This window comes from Alligator sinensis, unplaced genomic scaffold, assembly GCF_000455745.1.
Source record: "Alligator sinensis unplaced genomic scaffold, ASM45574v1 scaffold1581_1, whole genome shotgun sequence".
In the NCBI taxonomy this organism is placed as follows: Eukaryota; Metazoa; Chordata; order Crocodylia; family Alligatoridae; genus Alligator; species Alligator sinensis.
In genome coordinates, this window is record NW_005842641.1 from 29558 (window position 1) to 47906 (window position 18349).

Sequence of the window (18349 nt, forward strand, 5' to 3'; positions counted from 1 at the left end):
TTCCTGCTGTCTGCTTGTTATGAAGATTATGAAACTGGATCTGGAGCACCCTAAGATCCTTTGTAAACAGGAGTGCATAAATAATGAACACAAAGCTAGGGGCATATTGTGATGCAACTGAACTTACAGTTAGGCAACCTGGTACAATTGCTTATAAAGTTTACTAGAAATACAGGGTCAAACTCACTCCACTGTAACCCCAGTGATGTCAATGGAATTGAACAAGAGAGGAGTTTGAGCCCACTGTACGTGTACATTACCTAATATTAAAACTGCAAAGCATTTAACCATCTTGAAGGTGCAGTTTGTAACACTGAGCATCTACTAAAAGTCACATAGCACAGAAAAATAGTTAGCTAACTCTTCATTCCTGCAAATAACTGACACCAGAAAAGTAAAACGCACTATAGAAACACTGCACCATTAAAGAAAAAAAAATCTCTGCAGCACTTCCAGCTTCTACCTCCATTATTTGTCTTTGTCCTGTATTAAAAAGGGCAGTGTTAATAATTTTGCACCCAGGACAATACAGAGGTAAGGTAATAAACAGTCACATGCATGCTAAAGTTAGAGCTTCAGAGCTAGAGTCTGAACTCAGTCACAGTAGGGAACATGCAGAGTAACTTCTTAAAATTATCCTAGATTTGTGCTGGTGTAAGTGAGATTAGAATCTGGATTGATTCTTAAACTTCTTATTCTGAGGAAGAATCAGATACTCTAGACCAGAGGTTCCCAAACTTTTTCTTATTGCATACCTCCTTCCAGATTCACTAGCTGCCCATGTACTCTACCAGCATACAGTTTATTCTTTAACCCCTTAAATGCTGATTATTATCATGAAAATGAAAACCACCATTACACTATTTCTCCAGCATACCTCCCAGAGATGTTTTATGTACTCCCAGTGTGGGCACCCCTGCTGTAGACCAATTTCAGGAGTAATTCCCACTAAACAACCTACATCCCAGAAGGTCAGATTTTTAAACATAGATAATAACAGGGCATTTGAACCTTCATGTACCTTCAATTTGTTACCACACAGTGAGACCATACAATCTAAGCACACACATGCATTGGATATGGGAGACGGAACTAATTCACAGAATTCAGCTCTTCCTACCATGTTTGGGAGTGTTTTCATCTCAGTTCTGTTGTGGGACCATTTCAAGTAAAATATCTCAGTTGACGGGATTGTGCTGGGTGATATGAACCCTCTAAAACAAGTATACTTTAAAAAAATAGGATGAATCATTACAGCATACACATATACAAACATACTGGTCTCATCTTTATGATACTTAGACTTCCATGCTCAAAAAAATAAATATATGTATATACATACACAAGCTCATATGCATATATTGACCTTTCCATTCATTATTCCCATAATGTTTGCACATACAGAAGCAGTAAAATGTATGCATGGGTGAAACATTGTTCTATGCCTGACACCTAGTGGTAGGGTCTGAAATAACCAGAAAATTAACAAGGCCAGAGACAACGCAAACATAACAGAAGGCTTGATCCTCAAGAATAACAAGTGCACTTGTCCACTGGATCCTTTACCTTCATAAAAGTCTGTTCTCATAATAAAAAATATGCAAACTCTCCTCTGGCATATTGAACCTTGTTATTGACCATAGATGTTTTAATAATTCACTACAACAATACATTAAAACCCATTAAACTTCTTCACATTTTCCACCTGAACAGTGTCTTCCTGGCTGAAATGGAATTGGAAGGTAGGTAAGTGCCTTTTGTCAAAGATGGCAATCGTACGTAATGGGTAAAATTCCTATAACTTGCATAAAAAATAAATACAAAGCCATTTACATTATGATTCCAGGAAGCTCTCTGTGGGAGAGAGATGGGAAGAGAACAGATATGGATGAGTGAGAATGAGGACATTTGGGTAGATTTGGCTTTAAATATACCTACAGCCTTTAGCTTTTGGAATTCTTTAAGAAGATACAGCTTGTTACCTGGCATCTCCGTTTTCTATTTTAAGTAGAAGTATGAAAGTAAACTTGGATCCAACCTAGCCTGCATTATCTTCCTTGGGTAATAAAACGTTAGAAAATAAGTCTGTCTATATTTGACTGTCTGAATACAAAGCAACCCAGCTCAGCTCAAAATAACAACTGATGATATTTTATAAAATCGTTATAGAACTCATTATAGCACATTAATAGGAAGACAGTTCCCAGATAGAGCATGGATATTGCCACAGTAACATAAGGCCATGGCCTCAACCCAACCAACACACCCATTCAACCAAGTCTGCCACCCTAGAGCTGATCACCCAGACTGATCCAAGTTGGCCTAAAGCCACAGGACCTAACCCTTTGCCCACTCCCTGTCATCAAAGTGGACAGCCAAGGTCAGTTGACTCGACTTCCCCCATATAAACCCTTGAGTAGGGCCATAAAGTGTTTGGGCAACAGGCAGTACCATAGAAAAGGGAGGTGGGGGGTGAGCGAGGTGAACGCCCTGGGCGTCAAAGGGAAGCGACACCAACAGGCATTGGCCAGCCAGGGCAGGGTGTGCGACGGAGATGCGAGCAGCTCTTTTGGGGGGGGCGCCGGGATGAGGGAAGGGCGGCTTCTGCTGCTGCGTGCACTCCCAGGCAAGGGGGGGGGGGGGGACACGGACATGTGCCCCCCGGATCTGTGTGTGGGGCAAGAGCAGGCTGCTGCTGCAGGCTTGCCCCAGATGCCAAACTTCCTGGATACGGTACTGGCAATGGGACTTAGCCTGATCCAACACTGCATTGCTGGTCCCTGTGGCTTGCTCCTCAACTCTAATCTCTGCTTGATTTCCTGGCTTTTTTACTCAGTTGGCTCCTAGACCCTGCTCTTGGATTGTTCTCAGATTCTGTTCACCTATCCTGACCCTGGTTAGCACCTTGATCTGTGGAGAGGCTCCAGACATGATCATCCATGCCCCAATGTGACAGTTTGCCTGAACTACCCCAATGAAGAAGGCTCAGCATGGAACATAATCCTGTGCTGGTGCCCTCAGACTCACTGCTTTGAATGCTGCAGCCTTGGGAAGACCTGCAGGCTAGGTAGGATCATCTGAACTGGTTTGTCTCTGAAAAGTCCTAAAAGCCTGGACACAGCAACTGTTGGCCAATCACCAATCCCTCCAGTCCTAGATTGTGTACCACCAGGAGAATAGCCAGTGCTGGAAGAGGCACAGCAGCTGTGGGAATAAATAACTGTACTTCAGGCCTGTCCTGCAGGTCCTGTCCTGCCCCCCTCTCCTGCTATGTGGGGACTGGTGCTGCTTCAAGGGGTTTCTTATCCAACGCCACCTTTTGTTCTTTGCTCAACCTACTCCAAGGATCAGGCAAAAATGAGCCTTATCATAAGTCTATGGTAGAGCATGACAGCCCTGTTCTCTATGACTGGGAAGCATTCCTTCAAGAAATCTCCATGATGTTTGACTCTCACTGAGCATGGACAGCATTAGGGAACCTTCACTGAGGCAGGGGACTACCACCACCTATGCATCTCTTTTCCATCGCTACATAGCAAACACCACTGAAATGAGGTGTCCTAGCTTTATCACTTCTGGTGGGCTCTGCAGGATGAGGTAAAAAATGAACTGGCATGAGTAGAGATGCCTTTGGGGTTCAGTGCCTTCATGGACCTGGCAGTACATCTTCACCATTCCCTCCAGGAATGGAGGGAGGAAGAAGGCATTCCCTACCCCTTCCAGGTCCTTGCCCCGTAGTGGTTATTTCCAAACTCATGCAAATTAACTTGGGGAAGGGGTAGTGTTGCCTTACCCCAGATGAAAGGAAGTGCCAACACAACCTGCATTTCCAAAGGGTGTCCTTTGCCTCAATAGAGGGGACCATGCAAATAAGCCACCCCAGATGCGATAAGGTGGGGCAGCTGCAGTCTCCACAAACTCCCCTCACTCAGTAATAGAATCCTGCAACAAACCTGACCCACAGAACCCTCAGTTACAGCTATTCATCCACCTCCAAGTCCCAGGTCAAATCCTCCTGTTGACTGTCTTACTGGACTCTGGGGTAGTGTGCAATGTCATCAAAGAGTCTGTAGCACAGGCCCTATAAATCCCATTACAACAGCGGTTCAAGCCAGAGACCATTGAGACTACAGATGACTCACCTCTAGTGTCCAGCTCCATGGGAGTGGGGGATCACCACTCTGGAGGTGAACATCCATGGTCACCTCGAGACTCTATGCATCAGAGAAATCCATTTCCAGCATTATACCTTTATTCTAGGGTTCCTCTGGCTCATCTCTCCATCACCTGCTGGTCAGCTAGAAAGCCCAGGAAGTACACTTTGGTTCCAGCTACTGATGGCAATGCTGCTGGAAACCCTGGCTTGTTTCTAGACTCCACTCTGCTTGACTTCCCAGCTCTTTGACCCAACTCATTCCTAGACTCCACTCTCAGATTGACCTTGCTTCCTGACCCAGTTTGTTTTTAAATTCTGCTCACCCATCCTGACCCTGATCAGTGCCTCAGTCCCTGAATGGCCCTAGACCAGGGGTGGGCAATTATTTCAGGCAGAAGACCACTTACTGAGTTTTGGCAAGCCACCGAGGGCTGCATGACAGGCAGCCAGGGGCAGATAAATATTAATTTTCTAAATTTTTAGGGGCCCTGCAGGCTGGATAGAATGGCTTGGTGGGCCACATCCAGCCCACAGGCCATATTTTGCCCACCTCTGCCCCAGTCTCAGCTGCCACATCTCAGGTAGGACAAATAACTGTGATTCAATGGGCACGTCTACACATAATGCCATGTTGCTGTAGCAAAGCACTATGGCGATGTAGTGTCGTAGTGTCCGTGGGCATCTACATGTGACCAGCCCCTATGTCGCTGTAGCAGTGTGTTCCTGATGTAGCATGCCGCTACAGTGATGTAGGAGCTAAAAATAACTGTGCTCAGTGCGCATGGCGCAATATGGGTAGTTACTGCGTTATCTTTTAGTACTTCCTTTTTGTACTTCCAAGACATAGTACTTCCTTTTAGTACTTCCAGAAGGTATTATGCCAACTGCATTTAGAATCTCCTTCTGAAACCTATCTGAACAAAAACAACCACTAAATAGAATGCAGTCGTTCTATCTGCATACTAAGATTTTACACTTCCCAGGAATCTTGCGTCTGGCCTAACATTACGTTCTTGTGCTTTAGATGTGTACCTGTTGGTCCTTAATCTCACCTACCCATTTTAATTAAATAGTATGTGGAAAATTTTCATTTTCATTTGTTCTCAAGAAGTGCTCTTAGTAAGGTATGTGATTCCTTTATACTGAACTATCCTAAACAGGTTTGAGGAAAGAAATTTTGAAGCCCCTAAGCTTGTATGTAATGTATATAAACTATCAGACTTGTTTGTCCAATAAACAATATCCCATTATTATCCTTCTCCAGTGAGAGAGACATACTAACATTATTAGTAAAAAAGATCTGCATATAAAATGTCTGCTGAGAGCAAGGCAACTTTATGGAGAAACAACTCACAAAACAATCCAGTTATCAAGTGATATTTCACACTTCCAGTCAAAGGTCATTCACAGCTGCCAAAGTCTAGCAGTATGTTTTCATGACTTTGGGGACTGGTCAGAATTCCTGTACTTTCTGTCCTGCAGAAGACAGCGAGAGTCATTCAAGGGAACTCTCTAGTCACTTGATATTGGTCAAAGAAGTCAGATGGTTTCTTCTACCTACAAAGTGACGATGAGGGTTGTCCCCTTTCCGCTGGGATTGACTCCTTACTGCTACAGGATTGCCTCTTCATTGTGGTGAGATTCAAGTGATAGTAAGATGGCTTTTCATGTCCAGGGACTTGATGGAGTTTCCTCATAGTACTGAAATGAAAAAAATGAAACAAAATTCGAAAAAAGATACAGGCGAAACCCTACATAAGGGCTGCAGAAGGATTTTGGACCAAATACCCAGAATAATTTCCTGGTATGCTACTGATTTTCTGTATGCATCAAAGTTGGAGTTGACCTAACTGTGATTGCTCTTGTAATGAAAAATAATGAACACCACTTTGCCTCCATGTAGCACTTTCTATCTGAAAATTGCAAAACACTTTCCAAACATTAAAAAAAATAAACTTTCATAGGAATTAAGGCTAGAAGAGACTACTATGCTCAACTAGCGTAACATATAGCATTGCCCAGGTCAGAAAACTGAACCAAGTAATTTTAGTACTTAGCCCATCATTTCTTTTTGAGACAGCACATCTTTTAGAAAGATATCCATCTAGTCTTTATTTAGGATTTAAAGTGATAGAGAATCCACTGTGTCCCTAGATAAACACATTTTACAGACGAGCCTATGAACTTCACTTCATCAACCTCCTAGATACAGAAACTCATGGACTCAATATAGACATTGGATTTATGACACACTATAACTAGAGCTGTGTGAAGCTTCGGTCCCTGATTCGATTCGGTGGAGATTCAGCCCAATTTTGTGGCTGAATCTCCGAATCCAAATCAAATCAGAGGACCCTTTAATCTCTCTGAATCGATTTGGAGAGATTTGGACAGATTTGACAATTCGGACATAGATAAAGCTTTAAATGTTTTTTCTACATACCTCTAGGTAGCAGAGGCTCTGAACGCTACAGTGCTGGGGTAGATGCAGCATCCCTCAGAAGCACAGGGGGCTCCCTAGCACGTTCAGCAGCAGACCCAGAAGTGGACCAGAAGCACTTCCGAGTCCACCAGGGAGTGTGCTGGGCCCCCCTCCCCCCGCGTCCCCCTAGCTCAGTGACTGGTGCCTCCTGGGTCTGGGGGGGCACCTGGCCAACTGCCGGGCCAGCGGAGGTGCGAGGGGCACCCAGCGCGCTCCCCAGAAGACCTGGAAATGGACTGGAAGTACTTCAGATCCACTTCCGGGTTTGCTGCCAATCATGCTGGGGAGCTCCCCACACTGCTGTGGGACACTCCATCTGCCCCAGCATCACAGCTCTTACAAGCTGTGCTGCTATCTCAAGATATGCAGAAGAAACTTTTAAAGCTGTGCCTGTGTCCGATATGGCTGATTCACTGAATCAGCATAGAATCGTTAGATTCAGATTCAGCCAAATAGAATCAGGAATACTGATCCAAATGAACAGATCAAATCACTGTCCCTGATTCAGGTCAAATCTGAATCCGAATCGAATAGGGCCTGTTTTGCACACCCCTAACTATGACTTCCCCAACATCTGACTCCCCAGGTACCTCTCCACTTTTACCTGCTACATCCCCCTTTCCCCCCACCCCAGCCTGTCCCTCACCCTGACACCTCAATTTACATTTTCACTGACTGGCTTTCTTGCCTGCATTGCATGCCAGCCTCTGGGTTTTTTACTATTCCTTCCATCCAGGAAGAGTGCATGTACCACCTGCAGATGCTTCCTCAGCCTGATGAATGATTTTAAACTTGAAAGCTTGCTAAGCTTTTAGGCTAAGCATTTAGGCCCCTGATGTCTAGGGGCGACATCCATTCTGCAGCTGTACCATTCTGTACCTTCTGTACCATTCTGTACCTTCCCTACATTGCAGATGGCATCCCAGGCAGCTAAGCTCACCTGGAGCCTCACAACTCCACTGTAACCAGCAAGCCTCAGGCCTCTCAAAGATCTTACAGATCTGGACTTTCCCTGAACCTGTTCAGCCTCCACAAGAGAAGGCTGAAAGGGGATCTGGTGGCTGTTTATAAACTTACCAGGGGGGACCTGCTAGGAACAAGAGTCCCTGTTCCCCCGAGCACTACCAGAAGTAATTAGGAATAACGGCCACAAGTTGAGTGAGAGTAGGTTCAGGCTAGACATCAGGAAGCACTACTTCACAGTCAGGGCAGCTAGGATTTGGAACCAACTTCCAAGGGAAGTAGTGCTCACTCCTACCCTGGGGGTCTTCAAAAGGAGGCTAGATAATCACCTAGCCAGGGTCATTTGACCCTAGCATTCTTTCCTGCCCATGGCAGGGGGTCGGACTTGATGATCTGCTCAGGTCCCTTCCGACCCTACCTACTATGAAACTATGACTGTGCATGCATGTGGTGGCTGCAGGTTTTCAGGTGCCTCCTACCTGTCTTTCACCAGGGAGGTTTGCAGTCCTGGCATTTCCTGGGGGCTGCCACACCACTGGCAGTCCCACCAAGCCTCCCGACCCTGGCAGGGTGCAGTTTTAGGTCATGCCCAGGACCTGGGGCCTCCTCCTTTCCTATAGCCCCTGTCCATACCTCCAAGTTCATCCTGGTATGGGAGCTCAGCAGGGACATGTTCTTCCCCTGCTGGCTGGTGATAGAGTGAGTGTCACCTCCAGCTCTGAGAGTGGGGTATTATATGGTTTTTAAAAACAGTTTAAAAAGGAAATAGGTGTGGGCAGAGTGAGGAGGGTGGCACTAACTCAGTCTGCACGTGGAGCTTGGGGAATCCCAGCAGTGGGAGGTTCACCTTGAAGAACACCAGCTGCTCCACCAAGCCAGGATCCAAGGAGGTGTGATGGGGTGTCACAACATCCCCAGCAATGCTGAACACCCTCTTGCACAGAACACTGGTCGGTGGACAGGACAAGTGTTCCTGGGCAACCATGGCCAGATCCTGCTACATCTGACTGTGGCTTACCCATTAGGCCAAGGGGTTGCAGAGCAGCAGCTCCACGCCATCGGTGAGCTAGGTAGCTACCAAGGCCTCAGCACTACCTGCCCGATGCTCTGGACCCCAACATGGAAGCCATGTCCTTGGGGGAAACAGTGGGATGTTAGTTTCTGGAATCCCTGTTATTTGAACAAGAATCCCAAGGTTGCTCCTGTCTCTCCAGGGTGGCAATGCAAAACACACAGATTTTCCTTTTTTTGTCCACTACTTTTGTAACTTTCTCACCTCAAATTGTCCAGTCCTCAAGTTTCTTATCTCAGCCTTTTAGATATGTTGGCTACAAATGTCCAACTCGGGATCCTTAAAATTCTGGTTTATTAGGCGGATTGAAACACTGTAATGAAGTCAAATCATAAACCTTGGGGCTGGTCCACACACACACACACACACACACACGCACGCACGCACACACACACACAGTAGTGAGCTACAAGAGTTGGGTATACCTATCGCACAGGCACTGGAGTCTGCTGTCGATGGCCAGTCGAGGCTTTTTCCAGTGTGGTGTTATCCTCCAGAAGGGGGTCGCTGGCTGGTCCTTCTGGCTGGACAGGTCGGGTGCTGGTCAAGTTGGAGATCAAGAGGGCACCGCTGAGGGTCACTTTTCACTGCTTTTTATCTGTCCTTGGCAGACTTTGGTGACTCCCCAGTTTTCAGGTTTGCCCAATCCAGGGGTCGTTGACCCTCGTGAATAGGGCTCTGGGAGTGGTCGATCTGGAGATATTCAGCCCAAAAGTTGGTCCCCGGCATTGATTAACTCAGACCAGGGCTTCTAGCCCTTGAACAGTGAAGTTTAGAGAATTCCCAGTTGCTACATTGTCTCCTATTGATTTCTTCCCTTGGTTGATCTGTGGTTTCCCTAGATGTTAATTGTTGCCTGCTACTGTGTTACGCATTCAATCACTGATTCACTCACTCTTTCAGGGGCCCGCCTGATACAGGGAAGCGGCAGTTTCTATAACTTACTTCTGAAACTAAACACACTTAGTTAAAAGGTGAGGAGTATAAAATTTAAGCTACAAGAGTAATGCCATGGCACACAAATAGATAAAAATACCAAAATACAAGGGGAGATACAAAATGCACACATACTAACTTTAAAACACAATTCCTTATCTTATAGTGAAAGAAAGAGGAAGGAAGAAAAGGTAGAAGAGGAGAAACATATCCAAGGAGGGGAGAGCAACTGCAGGCAAGAGGAAAAGGGGGCTTTCTGATACAGATAAGGTATTCCAATCCTATTCCATTTTTGGTTTCCTTTCCTTTAGGGAAACTACTGTATCTGGTTAGCCTACTATACCAATCACACCACTCACTTTTCCCACTGCCTTATAAGGCACTCTGTACAATTTAATTGCTTAGTTCTGGGAGGGCCTACACTACGGTCAAGAGCCTTAGCATAACTCAGTTTGCCTGCTACACCCCTCACCCCTGGAACATGTGTAAAAGTGCCCATAGTTTTTCAGATGAAAGGCACATACTTGTGTTTTCTGTTGAGTTTTCTGTTGAGCTGTGGGGGACATAACAGAAGCATTCATATTGTGACCCCTGTCAGGTAATACTTGGTAAGACCTGCAAATTCTGCTAACACTCTGACCATGATTTTGACTATGGAGCTAAGACAGCAGCAGTAGTTCTGTGGCTGGAGGAGCAGTGCAGTTGCATTCCTATGCTCCTGAACAGTTTTTCTGAAACACCACTTGCAACCCCAGCTCTACCTGCCCTCTTTCCTGAGCACCCCCTTACTTTAGCTATTGCTTCACTTGCTGCTGAATTTGTTGCTGGCAATAACAGGTGATGATGGGAATCTGTGGTGAGAGGTAAGGGATGGCAGCAGCGGTGGCAGAAAGGAAGCTCAGCAGCCCTGAGTACAAAGCAGGGAGGGCTGGGATGGTGGCAGGTGACTCAGTGGTGGCAGTAACAGTGACAATGGTGGGATAAGCAGCCATCTTCAGACCCAGCTGCCTTATACTTAAAGGTTGCCCATCCCTGACCTAAACCACATAATATTGTTTCCATTCCATTCTCAAGCTCTGTGCAATCTTCAGCCTTAGTCCTGTGAAAGTATTTTTGAGTATAGGGGCAAGGATGTACAGAGGCACAGTCAATAGATGGATATGTATTTACTGGTTATGCCTAGCCCCAATATAAAGCACTTGCACTGGTCACATTTCTACTAATTCTCAGCAGCCTGAGAGAAGGAGTCTCTGCCTCTGGCCCCTGCTCCCAGTCCCTATTCATGACCACTTTTATGCGAGTTTTACACAAAAAAAAGATTCACAGTTAGTGCTTTGGGCTGTTTGTCTCTGGGATCACATATTAGATCTAACCACACCTTATTGCTGGTGTAGGGGAAGCTTGATCCTGGGCCTTTGCTGAAAGAGACCACAAGGGCCACATGGAGCCAGGACCAAGAGTCCCAGCAACTGACGGGACTCCTGGTTCTAGTTGTGTGAGGTGCAGCTGGGGCTGAGAGCCCCCTGTGGGCCAGGGGTTTCACCAGTTAATTGTGTGACACCTGTAATGCGTAGAGGGGGCCTAACTGCCACAGTGGTTAATCACGTGGAGAAATCTTTCCAGCTAGGAATGAATGAACCCACAAGCAATCCCAAAATACGCTGCAACATTTCACAAGATAATATTTGCAGTATTGTTGCAGGGGATTCTGGGGGTCAGGAATGTTTTGCTTTTGCAAAGACCAGCTAGCTTCTCCCTGCCAAGAGTCATATTTGGCTCGAAACAAAATAACCTAGCGTAGACCAGCAAACACACCACCACTGGGGTGGGCGGGGCCAGCTCTGTGGGCGGGGCCTCAGCTGCGCACCCCGGCCGCGACGCTACCGCTGCGCATGCGCGCTGGGCCGGGAGGGCGGCCGGAAGCATGGAGGTGGGCGCACGTGTGTCGGCGCTGTCTGTCTATCGCTCCGCGGCCGGAGCGGGGCCGGGGCTGGAGCGGCGCGGGCTGCTGCTGTCCCCGCGGAGCCGCCGGGTGAGGAAGGGGCTGAAACAGAGGAGCCGGGGAGGAGCCGGCGGGGGAAGGCGGGCAGCAGGTCCGTACCCGCGTTGCAAGGCCAGGGGTCCGAGGTGAAGGAGACCCGCCCGGTTCCGGCGCCCCGCGCTGCAGCAGCAGCAGGAGGGAGCAGCCCCGAGTTGCAGGCCGTGCTGCGGGAGCTGGGCGAGGTGGCGCACAGCAGGCAGCGTGGAGCCCGGCTGTTCCAATGGATGCTGGCCCCGGTGCCCCCGCAGCACTTCTTGGAGCAGAGCTGGGAGAAGCAGCCCCTCCTGATCCAGCGGCACCAGCCCAGCTACTACCAGGGGCTCTTCTCCACGGCAGAGCTGGATGACATCTTGCGAGGCGGCCGCGTGCACTTCGGGCTCCACCTGGACGTGACCAGCTATGTGGCCGGAGTCCGGGAGACCCACAACCCTGTGGGCCGGGCACTGCCGGCTGCTGTGTGGGACTTCTATCGCCGCGGCTGCTCCCTGCGGCTGCTAAACCCGCAGGCCTTCTCTGCCACCGTCTGGCACTTCCTCTCCATCCTCCAGGAGCAGTTCGGGAGCATGGTGGGTGCCAATGTGTACCTGACGCCCCCTGGCACGCAGGGCTTCGCACCCCACTATGACGACATCGAAGCCTTTGTGCTCCAGTTGGAAGGGAAGAAGCACTGGCGTGTCTACGCCCCGCGCAGTGAGGCTGAGGTCTTGCCCCAGTTCTCAAGTCCCAACTTTGCTCAGACGGAAATTGGGGAACCTGTTCTGGAGACCGTCCTTGAAGCTGGCGACCTGCTGTACTTTCCACGTGGGTTTATCCATCAAGGGGACTGCCTGCCTGATGCACACTCACTCCACATAACAGTATCCTCCTACCAAAGGAACTCCTGGGGAGACCTACTTGAGAAACTCCTCCCAGCTGCCTTGCAGATGGCCATAGAGGAAGATGTGGAGTACAGGCAAGGGCTCCCTTTAGACTACCTGGAATACACAGGGGTCCAGAACTCAGACGTGGTTGATTCTCGCCGACGTGCCTTTATGGAAAAGGTGCAAAGTTTGATGAAGAAGCTGGTGGATTATGCACCAATCGATGTGGCAGTGGATCAGAAAGCTAAGTCGTTTCTTCATGATTGTCTTCCTCCAGTGCTAACTGAAAGTGAAAGGATGCTGAGTGTACATGGGCTTCCAGCCAGATGGGAAGATGGAGGTGCCCTTGATGTTGATATACCAATAAAAAAAGAGACTCAGGTACGGCTGCTCCATCATGGTGTCCTTAGATTGTGTAATGATGAAAACGGCGTGGTGCTGTATTACACAACAGAAAACTCAAGAGTGTACCACGAGGAGGAGCTCAAGTACTTGCAGATAGATCCTGAGTTCACAGACGGCATCGAATTTCTGCTTACTTCCTATCCAAAGTATGTCACTGTGGACGCCCTTCCATGTAACTCTGTGGATGAAAAGGTTTCCTTGGCCACATTTTTGTTTGAGAAAGGCTTGTTGATTACCAAGAAACCTCTAGTATCTGTGTAGCTGTTTGTATTATGAGCAAAATAAATACAGATTGATTTGGAAAGAAATAAACCTGTTTTGTTCCTACCTTGCACATACTGGTAAACCTGAATTGGGGGTCCAGATCTTAGAAGTCATTGTGGTGGAAGAATAGCTTTCTCCTGGGTAGAAAGAGAAAACATTTTCTAAAGAATAAGTACACAAGAAGCAGGTATCTAGCATGTCCACTGTGGCATGGACTTAAATGTTATCACAGCTGCTGTAATTATTCCCTAATACTCTCTGCAAGCTAGTTTGCATATTCCTTTGACATACGTGAGACAAAATAAGGTCTACCAGTTCATACTTTGACATGGTTTGGAGTAATCTGCATTAAGACTACCAGAGGCATTTTTTGCTGTATGAAGAGGCATTAATAATCAATTTGAATGCTGTACTGCAGCTCTGGCTATTTGAGCCATCTATATGGGCATTTGATAACGATGTGCAGTAGAGCATATATCTAAACAATTGTTCATTCAGATCAATAAATCACAGATTCATAAAGGACTTAATTATGTGAGGTGCCAATGGCTTTTGAGTCATTAAAAAGTTAAATACTGTCATAAACATGGCCCTCGATTTACACAAATGAGTAATTTGTATTAAAGCTTTGTGTTTGTTTCCTGGTTTGAAAGTAAATATATATTTATTGGCATAGTTGGATGTCGTGAGATTCCCAAAGAATGCCTTGTGCAGCTTCTACATTGGTGGAATAGCTTCAAGGCACACTAAACCGATTTTAAGCTACATAATTTTGAATGTAGTTACATTAAAGATAGCTCTGTTCAGGCAGCATTCAAACAAGGCTCTTCAGTAGTTTGTAAAATATATGAAAATTAAATTATGGATGCAGATTGCTTTACCATGTTACACAGTTATGAATGATTTAGCACTAAAAACCTGTAGAGCAAGTTCATGATGGGAAAGGGGGAGAGAATGTATCACGGGGCACATCTACGTTTGCATATTAATGTGATGCCGTTAACTCCAGTGCATATCGTGCCAGAGTTTATTGCTCCCAGACGCTGCATTTTCCATGTGCGCCTGGGACTGCAGCACACTGAGCTGTGTCAGAGCAACCCCAGCTGGCAGGAGATCCAGGGAGTCAGCCTACCAGCTTAGGGCTGCTCTGACCTGGCTCAACATGCTGCAGAGGGGCTGGCTGGGGCACAAGGGTGCTTCAGTGTGGGGCTAGCCAGTAGGCAGCCCCTGTACTGAAACCCCTTCGTGCCTCTGCCAGTTACATCAGCATCTACACATGCATTGCTGCAGAGTAAAAAAACTCTGCAATAGTATAGTACTTGTATTTAGAAGTACTATCCCACTGCAGAATTAGTTAGTTTCTTGCGTTCTAATAGGACTGCATATGTAGATGCAGAGACATTTACTGCAGAGCTAATTAGTCTATTCCACAGTAAATGTCTCATGTAGATGTACCCAGGGAGTTCAAAGGAGGTATTAACTAACATATCAAAAAGCTCTGTGGGTGGGGAACTATTTCATAAATCCCTTCTTGTTAGGAGAAGAAAACCTACATCTTTCTCCTCTAGGTGTAAGTTGCACTAACCTAATTTAAAACACACTAGGTGACACAGGAACAGTTTTTACCTATGTTGCAAAAGATCTATGCTACTTAGTAGATACAAGCTTATAACCTTACAGAGAAATGGGTATTTCCAGATATTGCTATGTAAGAAGTAAAACAATGCTGTTAGATTTTTGTTTTTGTAGTTTCAATCTGCCTTTCCATGAGAAACGGCTCATGATTCTAAGCAGGAGTGCTTAGTATCTCAAGCTCTTTTATAGACATGCCAATTCCTCTTTCCATAATTAATATAAAACTATTTCCTATCAGCCATAGGACTCAGGACCCCAGCCCAGTTTTTCCCATGGTAAATCAAAGCACCACTTCTGGGCAACTTATTAACTCTGTTTGGCAAACATGTGGGTCCTTAGTTATGTGATGTACAAGTGATGGCCACTTCTGTGTGTGATCTGCTAGTGCACTGCTTTACAGGAAGTTAGAGTAGAAAGGCATGCCAAATTCTGCCACTGGTACAAGCTCCATAGTAGACTTTGTGCCAGTAGAGAATTGAACCTAGTGGCACTCTGCTCCATCATGCCTTTCCATCCATGTCAAAGATACGCAACAGTCATTCCTTAACTGAAGTAAGGTGGGAAAGGCAGTTAGTGTTGAAGATAGGGTAGATTCCCTGCCAGCTATTTCCAGATGTCTTGAGGATTTTTTGTACTGCTTGGCCTTGGCAGACTAGAGAATTTGGTCCTTGGGAATCTTAGCTAGTAAAGTAAAGCTTTATATTTACACCCTGTCCATTCCTTGGATAACTTGCAGTGTTGGTGTGGTGCATGTTGAATGACACAGCTTCGTTTCACTAATAACTAAGGCCTATGGGGATGGTCCCAAAAACAAATCCCATCTAAGCCCATATGCAGGGACTACCAATGGAAGTGGATTCAAGAGCAGCCCTCAGGTTTTCCAGTATATCCTTGTAGTCAGAGCTATGCTCCTCTGCATGATAGATTCGATCGGCTTTCTGCCACAGATGGTCTATAATCTCTTCAAGTTTCAGCAGTTTCTGGGTCACCAATGCCTTTTGGCTGAGGCTGGAAATCTGGATCAAAAACATACACGTGGGACAGATGTAAAAAATCATTACATTTCTAATTGGAAAATTCTACTTCATGGAACTCTAGGCAGACAAATATCAGTATTTTTTTTTTTACCTTCAATTGTTATAGCAGAAAGGCAAGTAAGCACATGTTGCAGTTGGGCTGTTAAACCTAGTAATTAAACCCTGCTGCCAGTTCCTTGTGAAGCAATACAGTGAATAGATCAACCCACCCTGCTCATAAGCCCCTGGCACTGTCATCTAGCCCTGTGTGATAGATTAGGCATGTAGGGCCTTATTCTGGTATGCTAGGACAACAGAGGGCCTGATCTGGTCCACAGAGAGCCCCCCGCTATTCATCTAACCAATGGGGTCAAAACTGTGAAAACATCTGATCTATTGCATCAGGATTTTGGTGGGACTGTCACCACCTTTTCATCATGCATAAGTAAATTCTTAGAAAGAAATTAATTAAATGTTGTGGGGTGGAGGTAGTTAAAATAACCTCTACAAGGCAAATGCAAAAGAAGATACAATTTACTTTCTTCTCCATTGGGGAAAAAAAAAGCTCTGTGTATTTGTAAGAGCCTTATCTAAAGCTCTGTGTATCCTTCATAAAACTAGATGAAAATTCTGCAGAAAGGCCTTCTCCCTTTGTTGCAGCAGATGAAAATATCTGCACGTCTCAAGTCAATAAAATGACCAATAACTCTGTTCAGTTATCATTATTTGTTAGTTTAGTATTAATTTCTGTTTTTAACTTGATCCTTAAACTTTCAATATGTGCTAACTGCACTGATAAAACACAGCTGCCTTTTAGAAACTGGAAGGGGAACTATGTGCTTTTGTTCCTGGATGTGGGACAACCCAAGTTTTTAACATTAATGGAACTGTAGAGATGGTTAGAGATCGCAGATAAGATACTGGAACTTGTGCAGTAACATCCAGTCAGGCTGTAATACTATCCATACTGGGCGCATCTACACATGCATTAATGCACTTTTCCTAACGCACATTTAGTACCTCCAATGTGAGGTACTAAATAAATGCATGTTTGGCTGCCCTAATGTGCAGTAGCGAAAGCACGCTTTTTTTTAGTGACGCTTAACATGCAGTAGCCTATCTTACTGTGCAGTAGCATATTAGCACAGTTTTTTATGTGATGCTTTAATGCTCAGTAAAATAGGCTACTGTACATTAAAGCACACATGTAGCTGCACCCACTGAGTAGAAACTTTATTTCCCAAGTAATCCTACTCATGCTGTAAGGTGAATAGGGTACCCTGGGATGATGTTTGAAAGGTTTTATTTGCAACCATGAAGGTGGAAAATAGAAAAACAAAGGTCCAGATTCTAGCAGAATCTACTGGAAAAAATAAAATAATGCTGTACCACTATGTAATATACATGGCTCTTAATACAGCCTGGTTTACATACAACTGGGAGAGAAAGACGTAAGTATTTTCCACTTTTAAAAAGAGAAAAATTAAACTTTTTTGTACTTGGTCCTTCTTACTGAAACTGGCTAAAATGGGAGAGCCTGGATCATAATGTGCACAGTGTGTGTACAGGGCATGTGGGATGTACAGGCAGTTGAGATTCCTCTGTAGTGCTGCCTTCTCACTGAATGTCTTTCTTTCCCTTTTTTTTTTTTAAATGTTCAGGCTTCAGGCAGCACCATTAAGCTCCATGCAGGTCTGCAGTAAGATACACAACAGAAAAAGACAAATGCAGTGATGCTACATTGAAGGAATCAGAACTCAGGGTAGAGGTGATAACTTTTATTAGACCAACTAGATTTTTGCAAAAAAAAAAAAAAAAAAAAAATTATTGCAAGCTTTCAGGTACAAACACCCTTCATCAGGCATAGGAGAAAAGATTGTAAAAGTTTTCCTATGTAGAACTTTTACAATCTTTTCTCCTATGCCTGATGAAAAAGCCCGGCAGGAAAAATTATGCTGAGGGGAAACCAGCACGGGTTCGTAGCAGGTAGATCATGCCTGACTAATCTAGTCTCTTTTTATGACCAGGTTACAAAACACCTGGATGCAGGAGTAGGGGTTGACGTTGTTTACTTAGACTTCAGAAAGGCCTTTGATACGGTATCCCACCCCATTCTGGTGAACAAGTTAAGAGGCTGTGACTTGGATGACTACATAGTCCGGTGGGTGGCGAATTGGCTAGAGGGTTGTACCTAGAGAGTCGTAGTGGATGGGTTGGTATTGAACTGGAAGGGTGTTGGCAGTGGGGTCCCGCAGGGCTCGGTCCTTGGACCGATACTCTTCAATGTCTTCATCAGCGACTTGGACGAGGGAGTGAAGTGTACTCTGTCCAAGTCTGCGGATGACACAAAACTGTGGGGGGAAGCGGACACGCCGGAGGGCAGGGAACAACTACAAGCAGACCTGGACAGGTTGGACATATGGGCAGAAAACAACAGAATGCAATTCAACAGGGAGAAATGCAAAGTGCTGCACCTAGGGAGGAAAAATGTCCAGCATACCTACTGCCTAGGAAATGAC

The 18349-nt window shown here is 45.7% G+C and overlaps 2 protein-coding genes across 7 annotated transcripts in view; one reads left to right on the forward strand and one right to left on the reverse strand.

The window, feature by feature from the left end:
• Positions 1 to 1283: 1283 nt before the first annotated feature.
• Positions 1284 to 18349, reverse strand: part of HEATR4 (HEAT repeat containing 4) — a 95977-nt gene continuing 78911 nt past the window's right edge. For 3 of the 6 annotated variants that reach the window (XM_025215340.1, XM_014524628.2, XM_025215343.1), the window contains 3 exons: positions 15659 to 15830; positions 13244 to 13316; positions 1284 to 5857 (listed from right to left, as the gene is read on the reverse strand). In XM_025215340.1, coding sequence (XP_025071125.1) covers positions 5710 to 5857; positions 13244 to 13316; positions 15659 to 15830 — 393 coding nt within the window. In that variant the 3' untranslated portion in view covers positions 1284 to 5709. Of the gene's footprint in view, positions 5858 to 13243; positions 13317 to 15658; positions 15831 to 18349 lie in introns of those variants that run through there. The other 3 variants (XM_025215342.1, XM_025215341.1, XM_025215344.1) reach the window with 3 other exon arrangements.
• Positions 9801 to 13228, forward strand: RIOX1 (ribosomal oxygenase 1). Its single transcript, XM_025215345.1, is given in 2 exon segments — positions 9801 to 11681; positions 11684 to 13228. Coding segments are annotated over 2 exon segments (1641 nt in total). The 5' UTR covers positions 9801 to 11533; the 3' UTR covers positions 13177 to 13228.